At 47.3% G+C, this 18109-nt stretch overlaps 1 protein-coding gene across 2 annotated transcripts; it reads right to left on the bottom strand.

Annotated features, from left to right (window-relative positions):
- Positions 1-1669: 1669 nt before the first annotated feature.
- Positions 1670-10824, bottom strand: Herpud1 (homocysteine inducible ER protein with ubiquitin like domain 1). Of its 2 annotated transcripts, none has more exons than XM_021220308.2 (8): positions 10521-10824; positions 7735-7812; positions 7573-7647; positions 6299-6429; positions 5314-5436; positions 4659-5009; positions 3120-3225; positions 1670-2431 (listed from the first exon to the last, which is right to left on the bottom strand). In XM_021220308.2, exons 1-8 carry the CDS (start codon positions 10665-10667, stop codon positions 2267-2269), a joined length of 1176 nt encoding a protein of 391 aa, XP_021075967.1. In that variant the 5' UTR covers positions 10668-10824; the 3' UTR covers positions 1670-2266. The 2 variants fall into 2 exon arrangements, with proteins under 2 accessions (XP_021075967.1, XP_021075966.1); XM_021220307.2 differs by having other exon boundaries at positions 7573-7644.
- Positions 10825-18109: the final 7285 nt, after the last annotated feature.

Below are 18109 nucleotides of genomic sequence, written 5' to 3'. Positions count from 1 at the left end.
AAGTGGTGCTGCACAGAATACCATGAAGACTGAATAGCATTGGCACGAAACACTGAGCAGAGAAGACAGCTCTCCACACACAGAAACAAAGGGCTTGATAACCATCCTTTTGTGACCGGCAGACTGAGCGCTCAGTAGTGGCAGGTTCACCATTAGTAGAATTCATGTCGTTGAATCTAGGCAAGACCTCCATCCCTGTCACCCTGATTATTTTGTTCATGAGCCAGTGGGACAATGGTGGTAGTGGTGGGGAATGAGAGAAGGAGCCTGGCTGGTATCCACAAGCAGGTCCCCCCAAACACCACACCCCTGCCCACTTTCTAAAAGCCTTTTTGTGGAGATCACTTCTTAGTGAGAATTCACATAGGGCACAGGTACCATGAAATCTTTGCCTGTTCAAGGTCCACCTACATGTCTCTTTCCAGGGCTCCTGTCACCAGCTTCTCAATCATGTTCCTTCAGAGTCTTTGCCCAACCAGCTAAACCACCAGCCTCAGCCCATAACCAGCATATACAGAATTGGCATATACCACAATATAATTAGTACACACCACAGTATAATTACGAACAAGGTCTAATAGGTATATACTTGCAGTTCCGGCTATTCCTCTTCCCCCAAATATATGATGCCATTACCTAAAGTTCTGCCCATAAGAAAAAGAGTTCCCTATACCACTGCTATCTCTCTGGGATGCTGGGATACCCCAGAGAGAGAGAGGAGAGAGAGAGAGAGAGAGAGAGAGAGAGAGAGAGAGAGAGACACTAGTAGCTGTCCTTTTCCAGGTGCTAACATGCAGAACTATCTTTGAAGCGGGTCTGTGGGTGCTTCCTCTGCCAGCCAATCATAGGGAATTTGCATGAGGGCCGAGGGGCAGACTGAGAAAGAGGGGGCATGGGCATGAGTCTTTATCATAGACACACCACACCATTTTGATGAGGAATTGATAGCCGATAAGTCTCCTCTAACACGGCAGACTCCATCAGCATTAGGGAGCATTCCTCTGTAATACACTAAGGCAGCCCCAGAGCTTCTGTTTCCTCTGGTAGAGATCACCTTTGGGTCCATGTTCTTGTTAACCAGTCAGAGCCCTTCCTAACCCCTTGTGCCAGAGTACTTAATCAAAGTCTCTGCTTAGTGGGCACACATCATAGAACCCCAGGTTAACGCGCTTTGTATTTCTGTCACCAGAGCCTCATCTCTCACATCGAGAGAACGCCGTGTACTGTAACTCACTTCCAAGATGAGACTCTGGGCTTGGTTTCTGGCAGTCTCTGCCTATAGCTACCCAGGCATAAGGGCTGTTTTCAGGGCAGATGCAGCTTTAAGGTCACACATGAGGAACCTGGGCTGGTGACTAAAACCTTCCAGGCTCATCCTTTCTTCTCTCAGTTGAAATAGAAGTTTCTCAGAATAATTAGGCCAGTACCTTGAATTTGGGAGAATCTAGTCTTGGTGGGCTCCTATGTAAGCTGCTGACATTTAGGTGGGCAGTGAGGCCGCACAGAGGCACAGCCCTGGTTACCAAGAGCTTCTGCAGCAGCCTCATCTCTTGCTGGCACAAACAGCCCTTTAGGAAGTATTTGGGTTACTTAACAATCAGCAGCTGAACTGTTGATTCTCCAGTGACAAAAGACACAGCAAACTTGCCAGGACAATGGGAGTCTCTGCCACAGTCATTCATAGCAAAACTTTATTGAACAGAAAACTCAGCAAAGGTCGCCAAGTCGCCGCCCTCGGTTTAAAGTAAAGCCCTGCATTTTAAAAAGCAATTATACATAAGTCTCTCCTAGAAAAGTCCTGCTAACATGTCTAGCAAGTCACTGATTATATAAAGTAGTACACTTAGTGTAATTTGAACATTCCAACAGGAATCAAATCGAACCAGCAGAACCGTTTCTGCATCTATGACTTCCATGTAGAGCACACATGCACACATGTCTATGACTTCCATGTACAGCACACATGCACACACATCTGGGGAGGTGCTCAGGCAGAACATGCGACCCTGGGCCTTCTGCTTACAGTGCCTATGAGACTACATACAGTATACATTAAAGCTCTTCAGAATAACGACATGAGGGGCCCTGTTCAGTTTATACCATGGCTTCATGTCTTAATTTGTGCTTTTGCTTGGCACAGAAGCACATGTCATCCTGTGGGTTTTCAATGGCTCTTGTCGAGTCCACACCAGGGGAGGAAAAAGAGCTGGAGCCAGACGATCCAGTCAGAGCTGTCAAAGCCACCCGCAACAGAGCACAAGGGCCATCAGTTGGCTAGGGCTGGTGGGCCTTCTGGAAGAAGAGAGGCAAAGAAGGTCTTGAAGACTAACCATGCTGTGCTCATAAACGAGGGGCTGGCGTGCTCAGGGTCCAGCACTTCACGGTCCGGGGGTAGGCGGTTGGGGTCTTCCATTTCAGGGTCCATACCTCCCTATAGGCAAAGACACAATGAGAAAAATGATTAGGGTCCAGAGGAACACCTATCTTAAAGTCAGGCCCGGGTAAAGTCTGGCAGGCTGACGAGCCCTGGGGATGAGCCCTTGGCTGTAGGAGGTACCTCTCCAATTCTGCGCATCTGCAATTGACCTTCCATAGCTCAGAACACTTCCCTTGGCCAGCGTCAGAGAAGGGGCCTTGGGTTACTATCAAATAGTAATTAACTTTGCTGCACGCTCACCAGTCCTCTAATTTGGGCAATGCCCTGAGCTAAAAGACCAACCTGGCAACTCAGTGTTCTAAAAGCAGACTACAGAAGCAATTTCTGTTATGAAGTATACCCTTCAGGGTTAGGCATTAATCGGCCTTATGAAGAAAATCTATTCTGAGATGTGGTTATGTACCCAGTCAATTAGAATAACTATCTACCAGCAGTTTCCATAGTTAAGTATACGTTACATATCTCTTATTCACAAAATATGGGTCAACCCATCATTACATATGCAAAAATCCCAATTGCCATATGCCTATATAGAATATTGAAAGTCATAAAAATAGTTGCCATAAGAATAATTAAAAAAAGAACCAAAACCATAAAATACTTAGCCTTAAAAAATGGCAAACCACTACTTTACAAGTCTGCAGGCTCAGGACTAGAGTGGGCTGGGCAGTGAGGCCTGTACCTGGAGGTTATTGTTGGGGTCCTGGTTGGCAGCATCTCGAGGACCACCATCATCTGGGAAGTTCTGAACTGGCCTCTGTCTGAACGGAAACCACCCAACGTGGTGCCTTTGAAGAAAGCACAAACAAACACATCTCAGCTAAGTCACTGTGGGATTCACACAAGAATCTGAAGGCCCCAAAGCTTATGCAATACTACCTGTATAGCCAATCTGTCAGTCCCTAGGTTCTCTCAGGCCTCTGGTCCTTAAAAGCAGGGGTGTGTGTTTTATTCACTGGCACTAAATAACATCTGGATGCAGTGAGTGCTAATAAATGCTTGTTGATACGAACTAAACCTGGCACTTGAAAACCTCAATGGAGCCAGGGTATAGTGGCACGGGGCCCAGTAACCCCACAGCCCCAGCCCCCTGGGAGGCTAAGGAAGGAATTGAAGTTCGAAGCCTGCCTTGGCTACAGAGTGAGGTCAATGCTACTGAGCAACTCAGCAAGACCCTGCCTCAAAAAGAAAGAAAGAAAGAAAGAAAGAAAGAAAGAAAGAAAGAAAGAAAGAAAGAAAGAAAGAAAGAAAGAAAAAAGAAAAAAAGAAAAGGAACAAGCTGGAACTATAACTTAGTGGGAAGTGCCCGCTTGCCTGGAGAGAGGAAGGGTGGCCGAGGGGTCCACTCCAGCATCACAGAATCAAAGCAAACCAAACTCAACAGAGATGGGAAATATAATCATATATAAAGCTGCTATAATCATATATATTTATGTATCTATCTCTCTCTCTCTCTCCCCACATATATATATGCTATATATAAAATAACAACCTCAATTTGGTCACAGAAATATTAGATTCTAGACATAGAAATGTTTGACAAAAGGCTTTAACTGGAAAAAAATCTACAAAATTCAACTTTTAAGACAAAATATTAAGAATGCTTGTGCTTCTTACATTTTGAAAAACTAAAATAAAAGCCAATTTTACTCTAAAGGAAAACTTACTTCTTTCCATTCTAACCAGAGACCTATCCCTCTAGGCCAAGCTTTCTGGGGCTGTGTCCTCCAGGTGAGCTGTCCTGCACACTGCTGGAAACTTTGAAGCATCCCTTCCTGTCACCTCCTTAACCACCGGAGGAAGATGCAGAATTATCTCCAGTTGGCAGCTGGAGCAAACACAGAGTGTAAAGGGTCACTGGCCCTACATAGCGGTGACGATGCTGTCTGAACTTTGTCCTGAAAGGCAGCTACAGCCTGATAAAGGACACTCTGTCCTTCTGGAAACAAATGCAGTCCCTTATGCTTCAGGGTGGCTCTGTACTGTACTTCATGAGCCCATGAGCCTGACAGGTCATTTATCTACCAACCAGACGATGAAAATATTCTCCTTTCACTAACACAGGATTTCTGCATCCTCTGTTAGAGCTCCTTGAACCTACAAGTGCCAGAGTGACAAAAATTTAAACACACCTCCTTTAAGGGTCACAGACTGAAAGAAACTATCTATACTCAAGTGACAATATTTTCAGTAAAGGTAAAGAGAAAGCCCCCGTGCTTACAGGTACAGGACTACGGTGGCGCCCATGACCATGAGGAATCTGCTCAGCGAGGAGTAGAAATAAAGGATGCTGAGGAAAACGGAAAACGTCGCTGCGGAGTAGGTCCAGTCCAACCAGTCTCGGTTTAGCTCATCATCTTCCTCCACCAGTGGGCCACCTTGTGCATTCATCCGCAAGTTCTGATTGGCTCCGGGATTGACAACCGCTTGAGCAGCTGCATTCTGATTGGCCGGCTGGTTTTCGGCCGGAAACTGGTTGTGTATAGGAGCTGGAGCTGGTGCAGAGACCACAGGTATTTCTTGTGTGCTTGGTGTCGGGACAAAAGCTCCTGATGCAGCAGTGGCAGCTAAGCTAAAATAAAAACCAGAATCAGGCGCAGCTGAAGGCAGGGCATCATAGAGACAGGGCTCTCTGGGCGGGTTAGGCAGTACTAAACATCACATCTATACGATGTCTTTTCTAAGAAGAGCTATATGGCAAAGCGTATCTGGAACTAATTCTACATCAATAGACAAGTCTTGAAGCTGCTTCATCCAGAACCACAAAAGACAGGGTTCTAGGAGTCGGGGAAAACACACCCCTTTCTCCATTTAGCATTATAGCAATGATGGGATTTTTCGCCATTCCCAGCAGCCACGCCCACAGTAGGACTCACTATTGCATGTAGTATTGCCTTGCATAGATCTGCTGGAACCAGGAGAACTGCAGCCACCCATACGTTGTGTAGCCAGAGAAGCCAGGCCCCAAGCCTTGGAATGTCTGCTGGACAGCTTCAGGCCTGTACGCAGATTCAAACAAAAGAACATGTCGAGTTAGTCGAGGATGACAAGCGTAATACTAAGTTATTATCAGCAATAGCAGTCAAAGAGACAGGACAGTCGTCACAGTAGCCATCTCTATGATGCACCCTATAAGTTGAGGACAGCAGCGCTGTGACTCATCAGATCCCATGGGAAACAAGAGCCCCATCCTGCCCTGGGGTCTCATTGTGTTGGCAGGGAGACACTGCACGCTTTCTGCACAGCCGTGCAAACAGACTAATGCTTCCCCTCTCAAGTCTCTTGGGATTAAATCCACAGATCATGCTTTAGAGGGGAATGCCCAAGTCACGTTGCCAAGTCCTCCCTGACCCCGGGGTCTACACTGTGGCAGTTCTGAGTGCTGTGACAACCCTCCCTGTGAGTTTACTGCTCATCTGGTATCCCACACAGGTTGACAGATACCCAACAGCCTTGTAGAAAGATTCCACCCTAATTTACAGAGAAAGCCCAAGTGCAGCTCAGAAAACTAGGGGACTCGCACAAGCTCACGAACCAAAGGAACAGGCCTGGACTTTCAGACACATCTGTACTGGGCCAGACTCTCTTCTTCAGGCATGCACCAGCCTTCCCTTGCTGGGAGCAAGCATGTGAGAAGCTAAGAGGCTGTGTACTTTCCCTCCACGCTCCCCTGTCTCTGTGTGAGTCCTGGCTGTCCTGGAACTCGATCTGAGACCAGGCTGGCCTTGAACTCAGCAGTGCGCCTGCCTCTGCCTCCTGAGTGCTGGGATTAAAGGCGTGTGCCACAATGCCCAGCTTAAATACACATTATTTTTAAATTGACACAAATGAAGTACAATCGTGTTCTTCATGGACACTCACCTAGAGATGTTCTCCCATCCAGAGGGAGAAAGGTTCCGAAGAACTTCCCTTTGCCGTAAACCATCACTTGAGGAGTCCCCAGGATGCTGTGTCTGATTAGTGTTGTCCGGCTGCTCTGTGGATTCAGCACCCTAAATTCAGTAACACAAATGTCAGAACAAAGGGCCTAATGCAACTCTTTGCAATCAAGCTAAAAGAATTACTTTGCTACCAGTGGCTCATAGCCCTCTCTCCACCCCTCAGCCTGACAAAATGAACATACAGATACTAGGGCTGAAAAATGTAGCCCAGTGGTTGAGTTCTTGCCTTGCCTGCATGAGGTCCTGGGTTCAAGCCCCAGCAAAAGCTCTCTATGCAGACACCAGTATTGAGACACACATATACATACATACACACACACACAAATAAAAAAATGTTTTTTTTCTACTATAGTCTCAGAAAATCTTCTGAATACAGCTATCATCATTACTGAGAAAGCTTCCCACTGAAGCTAAAATGTATGGTGCTAAAGCCAGTAGGTCTAGAAATCAACGTGACAGACAGGATGTGTACATATAACTAGGCAGCAATGTAAAGGAAAGAGAATTTTTCCATGTGATACTCAGAAGTTGCGGGAAATACAAGTGAAATACAAATTTAAGTCAAATACCACGCTAGAATATGGAGAGTGCACACATAAGCAAATACTGTCAAGAAAAGCAAATGTGTTTTATTGTCAAACCAAAATCTTTAGAGATCATGTAATGAAGACTGTGGTCTTTCCCTACCCAAGTCATCCTGACAGAAATTTCTACGGGAAATATGTCTACTTCTCTACGCCTTATAAAATTCATGCTCCTAGCCAGGTGGGTGTGGCACCGGCCTGTAACCTCAGCACTCAGGAGGTAGAGGCAGGCCGATCTTTGGGACTTCGAGGCCAGCCTGATCTATAGCGCAAGTTCCAGGACAGCCACCAGCTACATAGAGAGACCCTGTCTTGAAAATAAACAACGTTCCTTAGAGAAATGTGTTCATTTCTATAAACACCACTTTCACGTGCCATTCTGGCGCTGTGGTCTGGGCACACGGGGAGTAACCTCAGGTCAGGGGAGTGCCTTTGCTTTTGCACACGGCACATAAACTGCTCAGCCCTCAGTGTGCTGAGAACACAGCCTCTGAGTTCTGCATGCCTTGGGGAAGGAAACGCGATCAAGCCTCTCTTTCACTCGACTTCCTTTTTCCCTCCCTTGAGACTCAGAGACACAAGTAGCTATTATCATAAAAAGATGCCATACCTTTGTGCTGGTGTCTGGCATTTTGGAGGGATTCTTCACATTGCACACGAGGTGCAAAACATGTCGCTTTTCCTGCTGATGTAACAAGAGACACCTCAGGGCCTGACTTCAAACACAAGCGCTCGACACCACCCCAAAGCAAGAGCTAAGGACTACAAATACCTTTGGAAGCAAATCTTGGAGACATTGGTGATCCAACAGCAGCTTCCCAGAATAAATTAACCTCTGGTCCTCTGGACGCTGGTCGTAAATGGAAAGAAAAGCACATGTCAGCTTAGATTCCAACAAGATTTTCCTCCCCAACACCACGGGAAGACCTTTTTAAAAAAAAAAAAGAAAGAAAGAAAGAAAGAAAGAAAGAAAGAAAGAAAGAAAGAAAGAAAGAAAGAAAGAAAAAGAAAAGAAATTCCCATATGCAAAATGTTTATTTAGGAAGTGCTTGAGTTTAATCTCAAATATGCAAATAAATTTAGGAGGCAAATGACCCCCTAGTTCATAAAAACATGCACTTTACTTCTTATTCACAGGGAAACTGCTTTCTACTACTAAAACCGCAAATTATATCTCATGCTTTGGCAGCAATGAACTCTAAAGCCAGAGAAAACTCAATTTACTTTTGGTCAGTCTTCATCCATGCCACCCGATGTTACCTGCTGCTAGAATCAAGATTCCAACCCATATATTCTCCTCTACACCAGTGACTTTAAAGACACAGAACCCATATACCTTTATATAATTCTCATCTCTAAAATCAAGTTTTAAATTTCTCTTAAGCCATATTTTTTAAAGTATGTACTTAAAAGCAATGGCCTCAAATAAATGGATACTGCCCCCACAGATCATCAGCCTGCACACCAAAATAACCCACTAAGCAAAACTTGGAATTAAGATGTTCCTTCCAAACAGCCTGAAATAAAAATAAAATAAAATTAAAAAAAAAAAACAAACTGAGCTCATATCTAGACTCTCAGCACAAAGGTGGCTTAGGCAGAAGTTTGAGGCCAGCCCGGGATATGAATGAGCTGTAGGCAAAGCTGGCTAGAGAGACCCTATCTCAAAACACTGCTCCCCAAAAGACCAGGAAAACTGTACCCACCTAGGCATGGTGGCACATGCCCACAAGCCTGGCACTTGAGAGGTAGAGGCAGAAAAGATCAAGAGTTCACGGCCAGCCTCGGACTATTAGGAAGCCTTGCCTCGAAACACGCAAAACCTTCATCTTCTTATCAACATCCATAAGGACTTTTTCACACTACACTTAAAACAAAAGCATATTTATTGGATGCTGTGTTCCATGTTGTTTGGACTGCTTTACTGATAAATGCTGTGCACACCAATTTGCAAAATGCTGCTCTAAATGTGAGGCCAGCCATTTACCAGCATATGGAAAAACTAATCTGGCCCTCTGTCCTCCTCTGGAAGGCCAAACTGAAAATAAAATGTTATGCAAATAACTATTATAAACTATTATCATCACCTAATGATAAGTACTACTACAGGAAAAAAAAATATGAACATGCTTTCTTCCTTAATTACTGAGAGACTCACACTATGTATAGCTCAGTCTGCAAGATATGCTCCTCCTGCCTCGGCCTCTCCAGTGACATTACAGAAGCGCACCACTGCGTCCATTCCCGGTATTTTTGTAAGGTACAGATCTGTACACCCAAGAGACCTACTGGTATTTACCAACTTAGGTCTTCAAATCCAAGGGGCCCAATGTTCCTCGCCTGAGGAAAACAGGCCTCAAAACAGCTTTTACAAATGATGCAACCAGACACCACAGGAGCATCATTTATGCAGCTAACTGCCACCTCCCAACAAGGACACCTGGTTTCTTGAAAACAAACCACAGAGATTCTGCAGACTGCCCCGACCAGTTCCAGGGGCAACTGGATTACAAGCTTACACCCAAAAGTGATAAAGTTCCTAGCCAACTCTAAAAGGAAAAGCCTTGTTTACATTCCTGACAACTCGGAACAAAAACAAAATGAAACCCACGCGCCACAGCCGGTTGGAGCTCTAAGGCCACTGTTCAAAGTCCCCATCTGCAGCCACCCGATTACCCTCTCCTGTCTGATCCAGAACTGTACTCGTGGACACTTACATAACATCAGAGAACAAAGTAAATACAGGAAGGTCCAGAGCACAGCCTCCGTCACGTGGCAGGGACCAGGAGGGGTGGGCGGGGCTAGGGAGCCGTTGACAGATGTGTCAACCAAAGGGGGCGGGGGGGGGGAGGGGGTAACCCCACGGAACAAGAAAGTCTCCTAACTGACCCACGGTTGTCGTCAAATCAGACTCAGGGCTACTCCAGCTGCTGGCTTTCTTTCTCAGTCATCCTTCGGTAGAAAGTTAAGGGGGCTCCTCCCCGAGACTAAGTGCGGCGCGACAGGGAGGGGCGGCCAACGGAAGGCTGCAGGAGAAGAGCCATGTCTAGCCTCTGGGCGTGGGACCTTCAGAAGTTGGTGACTGGGCATGCACCCCACCCTCTAGCCAATGGCCCAAGCTGGCACATATACTCGTCTGCCCTCGGTACACCCAGAAGTCTCGTTTGGCAACATTTACTTTTCTTATTTCTACCCATCAGACGCAACCCGAACTGGGAATACCCAGTCACCTAGTAGTTTGTGGAGGGTCACTGGGACTCAGATGGGGAAATGACTCATTAAGGTCAAACTCCTGTTTCCCTGGGAGGATGAGGAGAGGGTACTGGGACGTGGGGCAGATTGTGACAGCCTTGGGAGTTAGGTGTATGGGAAGGTGAAGAGATGAGGGGCTAGAAGAGGGCAAGCGCGGACTGGTGGAGGCCCAGAAGAGATGACAGGCGCTGGGGCGAGCAGAGGGGCACAGTTGACGGTTGGGCAGGAAGGAGACTCGCGCCCTGTGGTGTGTGACAGGTGAGTTCAGGCAACCCTGCAGGCGTGGCACCCCGGGGTCCCACTCACCGGGCGCTCGGGGTAGACTCGGCTCAGGTGGGCCTTGAGGCGACTCACACTCCAACTGCGGTCGCCACTCAGCTCCAAGTCGCGGTGGCGCTGATTGGGGCTCTTCACCAGCAGCGTGACCGGCTCGGGCTGTGGCTCCGGCTCCATGTCTGCGTCGCTGGCGACTCGACTGCGCTCTGGGATGCCGAACGGGCGGCGACGCAGCCGTCTGAGACCACACAACGACACTTGGCGTCTTTGGGACACGCGCCCCCGTCTCGGGTACCTTTTATGGGCGCCCCGTGCCAGGACTCCGCAGACAGCGCTCTCTGTGGCTGCCGACCATTGGCTGAGACAGAGGTCAGTGCCCAACGTGGCCCAATCAGCGTCCGGAAAAAGGCGGCGGAGAGGCGGGCTAAGCGCGAGGGTGCGGGCTGATGCAACCCGCCGTGGTTGCGTCATCCAGAGTCCCGACAGTGGCGCGGGAGCGGGTCTTCGGCGGCCATGTCAGGGTGCCCTCTAGGGCGCTGGTCCGGGTCAGGCTCCCTAACGCGGGGTGCGTGCGGTGCCTGAGCCCGGCGGCCTGCCTGACTCCCAGATCAGCAGGCTCTGCAAATTGTGCCCTCACAAAGTGGCCCTCCGCCCTTTCTGACCCCAGGCGCCTGGGCATACGTCTGTCCGCTTGCATTTTCCAGGGTGGCTCCGCAGCCTGGCATCCAGGGAAGCCTTACGAACTAGCCAGGCTGAGCTGACGCCTTAGAAACCAAGAGAAACCAGGCCTGTGTTTCTCTGAGCTGAGAGGATGGAGGATTCAGGCACTTTCCAATTTGCCTGCGGCATCAAGTGTGGGACATACCCCTTATGAATGGCACTAAGTGTCTCTTGATTGACAAGTCCTCTAGGAGACACTGGAAAGGGTCACCATTTATGAACTAACAACAGCTGCTGCTTTGAAACTGGGGTTGAGACAAGCACAGCAGTGGTCTCAGATAACCTGAAACCTGACCAGAGGCAGTTCTCCAATGTTTCCTCTGAGTTTGAAAAACAAAACTGGCATTGCCCCGACCCATCTTTGTCCCAATCCTGTTGGGATACCTGGGTTTCAGCCTTGTCAGGAGCTTACAGAGGTCAGAGAGGTGATAGGAGGGGCCTATTCGGGAGATGGTCATGTGAGTTTGCCACACAACCATAAGAAAGTGTCGTAAACTGGAGGCTCAAGCAACAGATACTTATTTTGAAGCTGTCGGTTGAGGCTGGAAGTCTGCGACCAGGGATTAGGGTAGCATTGCTTTCTTTGGGGGGAGTATCTGTACCACTCACCTAACTTCTACAGGTTTGCTAACAGTCCTTGGCACTTCTTACCTTTGGGAAGTATCCAACCTCGAGCTTTCTGATCACATGGCATTCTCCGGGTGTGCACGTGTGTGCATGCACATACACGTGTGTGCATGTATCTGCGTCATCTTTACACATATCTCTGTCCAGTCCCTCCCCTGCCCCCTTGATAAGGGTATCATTCATAATGTAGTGGCTAAAGACCTCATCTTAACAATTGTCTTTCGCAGAGATATTTCTAAATGCCATCACATTCTGGGGCTGAGATGTCAGCGTCTCTCTGGAGGACACCCTTCACCTCACCCCAGCTGGGCATTTGCCAGTGGTCCACCAGGGACGTGCCACAGAACACCAGATGCTTTCCTTCCCAGGTTTTATGTTGAGGACCACTGAGGCCAGTGTGGTGTTACAACATAAAGGCCTGCATCTGGAGGCAGAAGCAGGCAGATCTTCAGAAACTAGAGGGCAGCTAGGAGGGCTCTGTCCCTTTGCATAAAGACTGGCCTCCAAGGGCATGTGACCTCTGCCACAGTGGTCTTCACATTTGACTTAATACCCTGTTGTTTCTCTCTTAAAATTATTTTTGAAGATTTATGCTATTTGTGAGTGTGTATGTATCCATGTGTATCCTGTATACAAGCCGATGGTACAGAGACCAGAAAAGAGTGTCCGACCGAGGTTCTCTTTCATATTTCCTTTGAGGCAGGGTCTCTCTCTGAACCTGGGGCTCCTGTTTTCTCAGTTAGCCTGAAAATGGCAAGCACCAGCAATCCTCCTGTCTCTCCACCACTCAGAGCTAGAATCACAGACATTTTGCAAGGGATGCCTAGTTTGTTGCGTGGGCGCTGGGAGCTAAACTCTAGACCTCAGGATTTTTAAAACGTGAACCAAGCCCCTCAGCCATTTCTCCGGCTCCATCTTCTCTCTAAGACTCCTTCATAAGACTAATATTTTCATTTTGCTCTGGGCCCCACAAAATTTGAAGCTTTCCCTACCTGATTCTTCTGGATGGGAAAGCATAGCTGACTATGATATAGTAGCCTTGCTAGCTAGAAACTGCAAGTCAGGGAAGATTAGATAAGACAAGCAGAGACCTTGGGGAGACAGCTGTGAGAGACATGGGCCTCACTGGGCAAATGAAGTGCGCCTACAGAAAGCTTTCCCCTTGCCTTCAGGGACAAACCTCAGCACCCCTAAGAGAGCTTGTCCATCCCCATGAAGTACTACACGGGAAAGGATGGACTTGGGATGCTACCCGATGGTACCGTGCTTGTCTAACATGCATGAGGTTCTTGGTTTGAGCCTCAGTAGTGGAGGGGGCAGTTGCTGGGGGGGGGGGGAATCTGAGTTGTTGACTTTACCTTCCCTCCCCCCAAGAAGAAAAACACATCCAATTTGTTTCTGTCTTGAATTGTATCTCCCTGTGAAACAGCCTTCTCTGAAGGCGGGATTCTGCTTATAGCGTGTTTTGAAAAACACTGAGTTTAGCTCAATAAATTGTCAAGGACAGAAAGAAAAGCATGATATGACTCTGCTCTTCCTGGCCCTACAATTCCAAGGGGCAACAGCCATGGGACAGTGATAATAGAAATACAAAAGCCTCAGGGTTTTTGTTTTGAATGCAGGGACTCCCCGTGTAGCCCAGGCTTGTCTTGAACTTGTGATCCTCTAGCCTCAGTTTCTTGGGTTACAAGTGTGTGTGTGTGTGTGTGTGTCTGTCTGTCTGTCTGTCTGTCTGTCTATGTGTGTGTGTCCGTGTCTATGTGTCTGTGTATACTCATTCATATGTATGAATATGGATATGTGCCTACCATGGCACTTATGTCAGAAGACAACCTCAGAGGGTGGTCCTCACCTTCCATCTCCTTTAAGACAGGCTCTCTTGGTTCTTTCTTTGTTTCTGATGCATATGCCAGCTGGTGGGTGAGCTTCCAGGGATTCTCCTGTTTCTGCTTCCCATCTCTCCATGGGAGCACTGGGATTACAGACACTAGATACAGCATCCAGCTTTATTCGAGTTCTGAGGATTCAAACTCAGGTCCTTGTGCTTTAGGGGCAAGAACTTTACCTACTGAGCCATCAACTCATTTTTGGAGAAGCTATGATTCCTCCAATTATATATACTATACATATGTATATATATATCATTATATAATATATTATGTTATATATGTCATATAACACAATCATATGTAATATATAATAATAACATATAATAAATAATATATAAATATTATATATAACAATTAGCGGTTAATAACTATGGGGCTAGTCAACTTTATACAGAATTTGTATGGGGGTGGGGTATAGGTCTGTGGTTAAACTAATGAGCCAAACTGCCTGTCTTCAAACCCAACTTCTGCCACAAACTGTGTGACCTTAGGAAGTTACTTAACCTCTCTATACCTAATTTTTCTTAACTACTTAATTTTAATTATTAAAATTTCATAGCACGACCGTGAGTCTGACACAGGATGTCATCATTAGGTTCTGGAGGAAGAGCCCAGCATCTGGTAAGTGCTCCGTGAATACTAACCATCAGTATTTGGAGAGCAGCAGTGACTCCAGCTGATTGGTTCTGAAACCAAAGTCACCCAGTGGATTCTTCTTTGAAGGGATGCCAGGATTTGAAAGTTCGCCTCCTCCAAACTCACCTTGAAACTTCAATTGCCATCGGAGGATATTGGCCCTTAAGATTTGATTATGCCATGATGTGACCGGACACAATGATCACAGGTGTGGGTTCCTTCTCTCTCTGTGGACTCACACCCTCCCATGCTTATCTCGCTCCCTTCTTCTCTCTCCTCCCCTTCCATGAGAGGTAACTGAGAGAAGACTCCTGCCAGATACAGTCACCTCGATGTTGGGCAGAGTCGCTGAGACACTGGAGCAACCAGAGATGCTACAGGCAACCTTCTGACTGGACTGGTCTGTCGTAGTGTGCGGCTGCAGATCACTGGACGGCAGAGCCAGGAGTGGCCAGCAGAAAAACCTCATCTTTTTAAAAAGTTGTGTCTGGAGCCAAGCTTAGTAGTGCATGCCTGTAACCCCAGAGTCTGAGAAGCTGAGGGAAGAAGCTACTAAATAATACGCTGTTTCCAAAATAAAAACAAAACCCAAATGTTGTGTGTCTGTACGGAACCTTTTGTCCTCATTCCCTAGACAGTTTCTGTGACCTCATACTCTTAACTAATCTAGAGATGACTGCCAGTCTCCAGGAGGATGTGTGCAGGTTCTGTACAGGCGTTTGTCAACTGTGTGAAGGACTGGGACACCCACAGATTTCAGTACAAGGAACCCTGAAATGAATTCTCCATGGTTCCCAATGGCTAGTGTAGGTCCCCAGGTATGCTTCCCCATTCCATTCAGAGGAAACTCGAGGAAGCAAAAGTACCCTAGGATGACAGGAAATGGTAGCTCCCTTGGGAGGACACAGGGCAGTGGACACGGGCTTGAGTGGGGTACAGTTATGATCCCGGTTGTCCTGGTTTGTCAAAGACTCACTGTGAGTCTCTCTGCCCAACGCTGACTCAGGGGTGGCACACTGACAGCTGGAGATTGACATGTCCCAGTATGAGTACCAGGGAGATCAACAAGCACTGGAGATCTGTGACAGGACACTGGATTATCACACATAGAAGACCTAGCTGTTAGCAAAATATAAAAGGCTCAACAGATACTGCGGTTGTCAGGTGCAGTTAGGTGTGTCCTGAAGAGATGCCTTTTAGGGGTGCTTCTAAAAGCCTCCATAGGTAAGAATGCTGAAGAATGGAAAGTCCCTGCCTATTTTAAGGTAAGTTGCTTGGGAGAGGTCCTGTGGTCTTTGCTCTATGACCTGACCCAGCATCATCTGGGTGGCTTTGAGCTACCCCACCACTTGGTTTAGAGTAAACCCCCTCCCCCATTAAGATGGGGATGTGGTTCAGCCTGCCAAGATGAGGGGAGGAGCTAGAAACTTCTTTTATAAGCAGTTGGACTTTTAATACAGTTCTCTCTCTTCCTCTTTGTTTTGCTCCCTCTTCCCCTCCCCCTCCCCTTCCCTCCCCTCCCCTTCCCCCTCTCTCTCCCTTCCTGCCCTCTCTTGCTCTCCTACACTCTGCAGCTTTCTTCCTTACTCTTGGCTTTGAAGAATCCTTACAGAAGGAGCTGCAGGAAAGAGATGGGGATTCTCGCTTTGGGCTTGCAGGAACCACAGAGAAGCAGCTGGCAGGACAGGACCGCTTGCTTGGGTTTGGAGGATCTCAAGAGAAAGGTAGACTAGCTCTGTAGAATGACACAGATAGAAAGAGATTTCTACAGAGCTAGCAGTTTAGTTGTAGAATCATGCTTATAAATAGATATTTTGTATATAGTTTGGAAACCAAGTTGCCTCAGGGAGCCTCAGGCATCCCACCTTGATTGCTATAAATAGTAGCTAATTTCAATGGTTACAGAGATCATCAGTATGTTTTCTCTAGGAATCTGGGCTACAATTCTGTCAGCATACTACAAAGCACCAGAAACATATCTAGGGGAGGACCTACCCTCTGTTTTGATTTGAATATGGCTTACTCTGCCATCAAAACTACTCAAATTAAGGCCAGAGGGGTAGCTCCATAGTAGAGCATTTCCCTGACATCCACAAGGCCCTGCATTGCATCCGTAGCACTGCAGACAAACAAATGATCAAATTGTGTGTTTAAGATTTGTGGTGGAACAAGCCTTTAGCCCCTCTGCAGGCTGAGGCAGGCTCATCTCTGTGAGTTTGAGACCAGCCTTGGCTACAGAGCGAGTTCCAAGACAACCAAGGCTACTCAGAGAGACTCTTGTCTTGAAGACCAAATAAATAAATTTGTGCCTATTACTGCATTTATATTCAATTTCAGTTTACAAGTATACGTACTTTACAAAGGACAGATGAGTTAGGTACAGTGGCACACTGAACTCAGGAGATCTCTGCAGGGTGGTCTCGAGTCTAGGTCAGCATGAGCTACTCAGTGAGATCCTAGCTGCCTCCCCCCTAAAGGGCAGAAGTCTGTGAAGCCTCTCAGACCTACCTGTTAGGGCCTGATACACTCAACTGGATGGACATTCAAAGGCCCCACTCATCAAGTGTGGCAACAAGCACAGGGTTTATTTTTAGATGATGATGATGATGATGATGATAATAATAATAATAATAATAGCCATGCTAACATCTGTGAGACTGAGTGGAAAGAAGTCTTGGGGTCAGCTCAGCAAAGACTGTGGTCCCTCTTAGAAGAGTATTTGGGGAATTTGGGTAGTCAGGGGTCAGAGCTATTACAGAGAGAGACAGACTCGAGGCTGGATCATGCTACTTTTCAATGGAAGAATAGATACAGATCTGGAGGCAGGTGGAATCACCCCGTGGCGGGGAGGGGGAGACCCTGCAAAACCAAGGTGGGAGGAACAAGGGCTTAGTCAGTGAAGACTGCCTTTTGCATAGAAATTGTAAGGATAACAGCCACCACCCACAAGGGTTAGCAACATAGTGCAACCTCAGGGAACAGGCGCGGCCTCATCGTTCAATCGCCCAGCGCTGCCTTAGAGAGTGCGGTGCTGCCGTTTCTGCCCTACAGCTAGGCCTAATCCAGTTTACACTCTGAACATGCATCGAAAGCGCTAAGGAACCCCGGACTGTCTCACGTGCAGTCAAGTCTGAGACTCAGAAGAGGTCTTCACAAACCCGGACCTGGAAGAAGATAACTCAGCAGGTGTGTGTGTTTTATTTCAAACCATCTGGTGTCACAGGCCTGGTAGAACTTCTGCATTTCATTTTTGGCACTCTTGTTTTTATTTGGTTGCTAGACACACACACACACACCCAAATAATCAAAGCACCAAGAACTTCGCCTTTTATGGTCACTTCTGAGGTCACCAGAACAACGTGCAAAAGCATCCTTGTTGCCAGCAAGAGGGTGTTATGTTCCCCGTGTCATGTTCCCCATTCTTGAGATCCATCTTTCTGAAGCCCACCTGCACACGATAACCAACTGGAACAACTTTCTTGCCTTGCCAGCAGCTGCTCTGGAGTCTGACCCTCCCTCCTAACTGTGTCCCCGGCTAGGCAACTGTTCCACTTGAGAGAGAGGAAGGATGGCTTGGTGGTTAAGGGCACTTGCTGCTCTATCATGAGCACCAGCGTTCAGATTCCAAGATTCATATGCAGCAGCTCATAAATGCCTCTTCTGGTCTCCATGGGTAACCGTGCACTGCCACGCATGTGGGCACTCACCGCCACCACCACCACCACCACCACCACCACCGCCACCACC

The sequence above is a fragment of the Mus pahari genome, chromosome 20 (genome assembly GCF_900095145.1).
Source record: "Mus pahari chromosome 20, PAHARI_EIJ_v1.1, whole genome shotgun sequence".
In the NCBI taxonomy this organism is placed as follows: domain Eukaryota; kingdom Metazoa; phylum Chordata; class Mammalia; order Rodentia; family Muridae; genus Mus; species Mus pahari.
The sequence above is the reverse complement of the archived record's forward strand: the minus strand, read 5'-3'. Positions and strand labels throughout refer to the sequence as shown.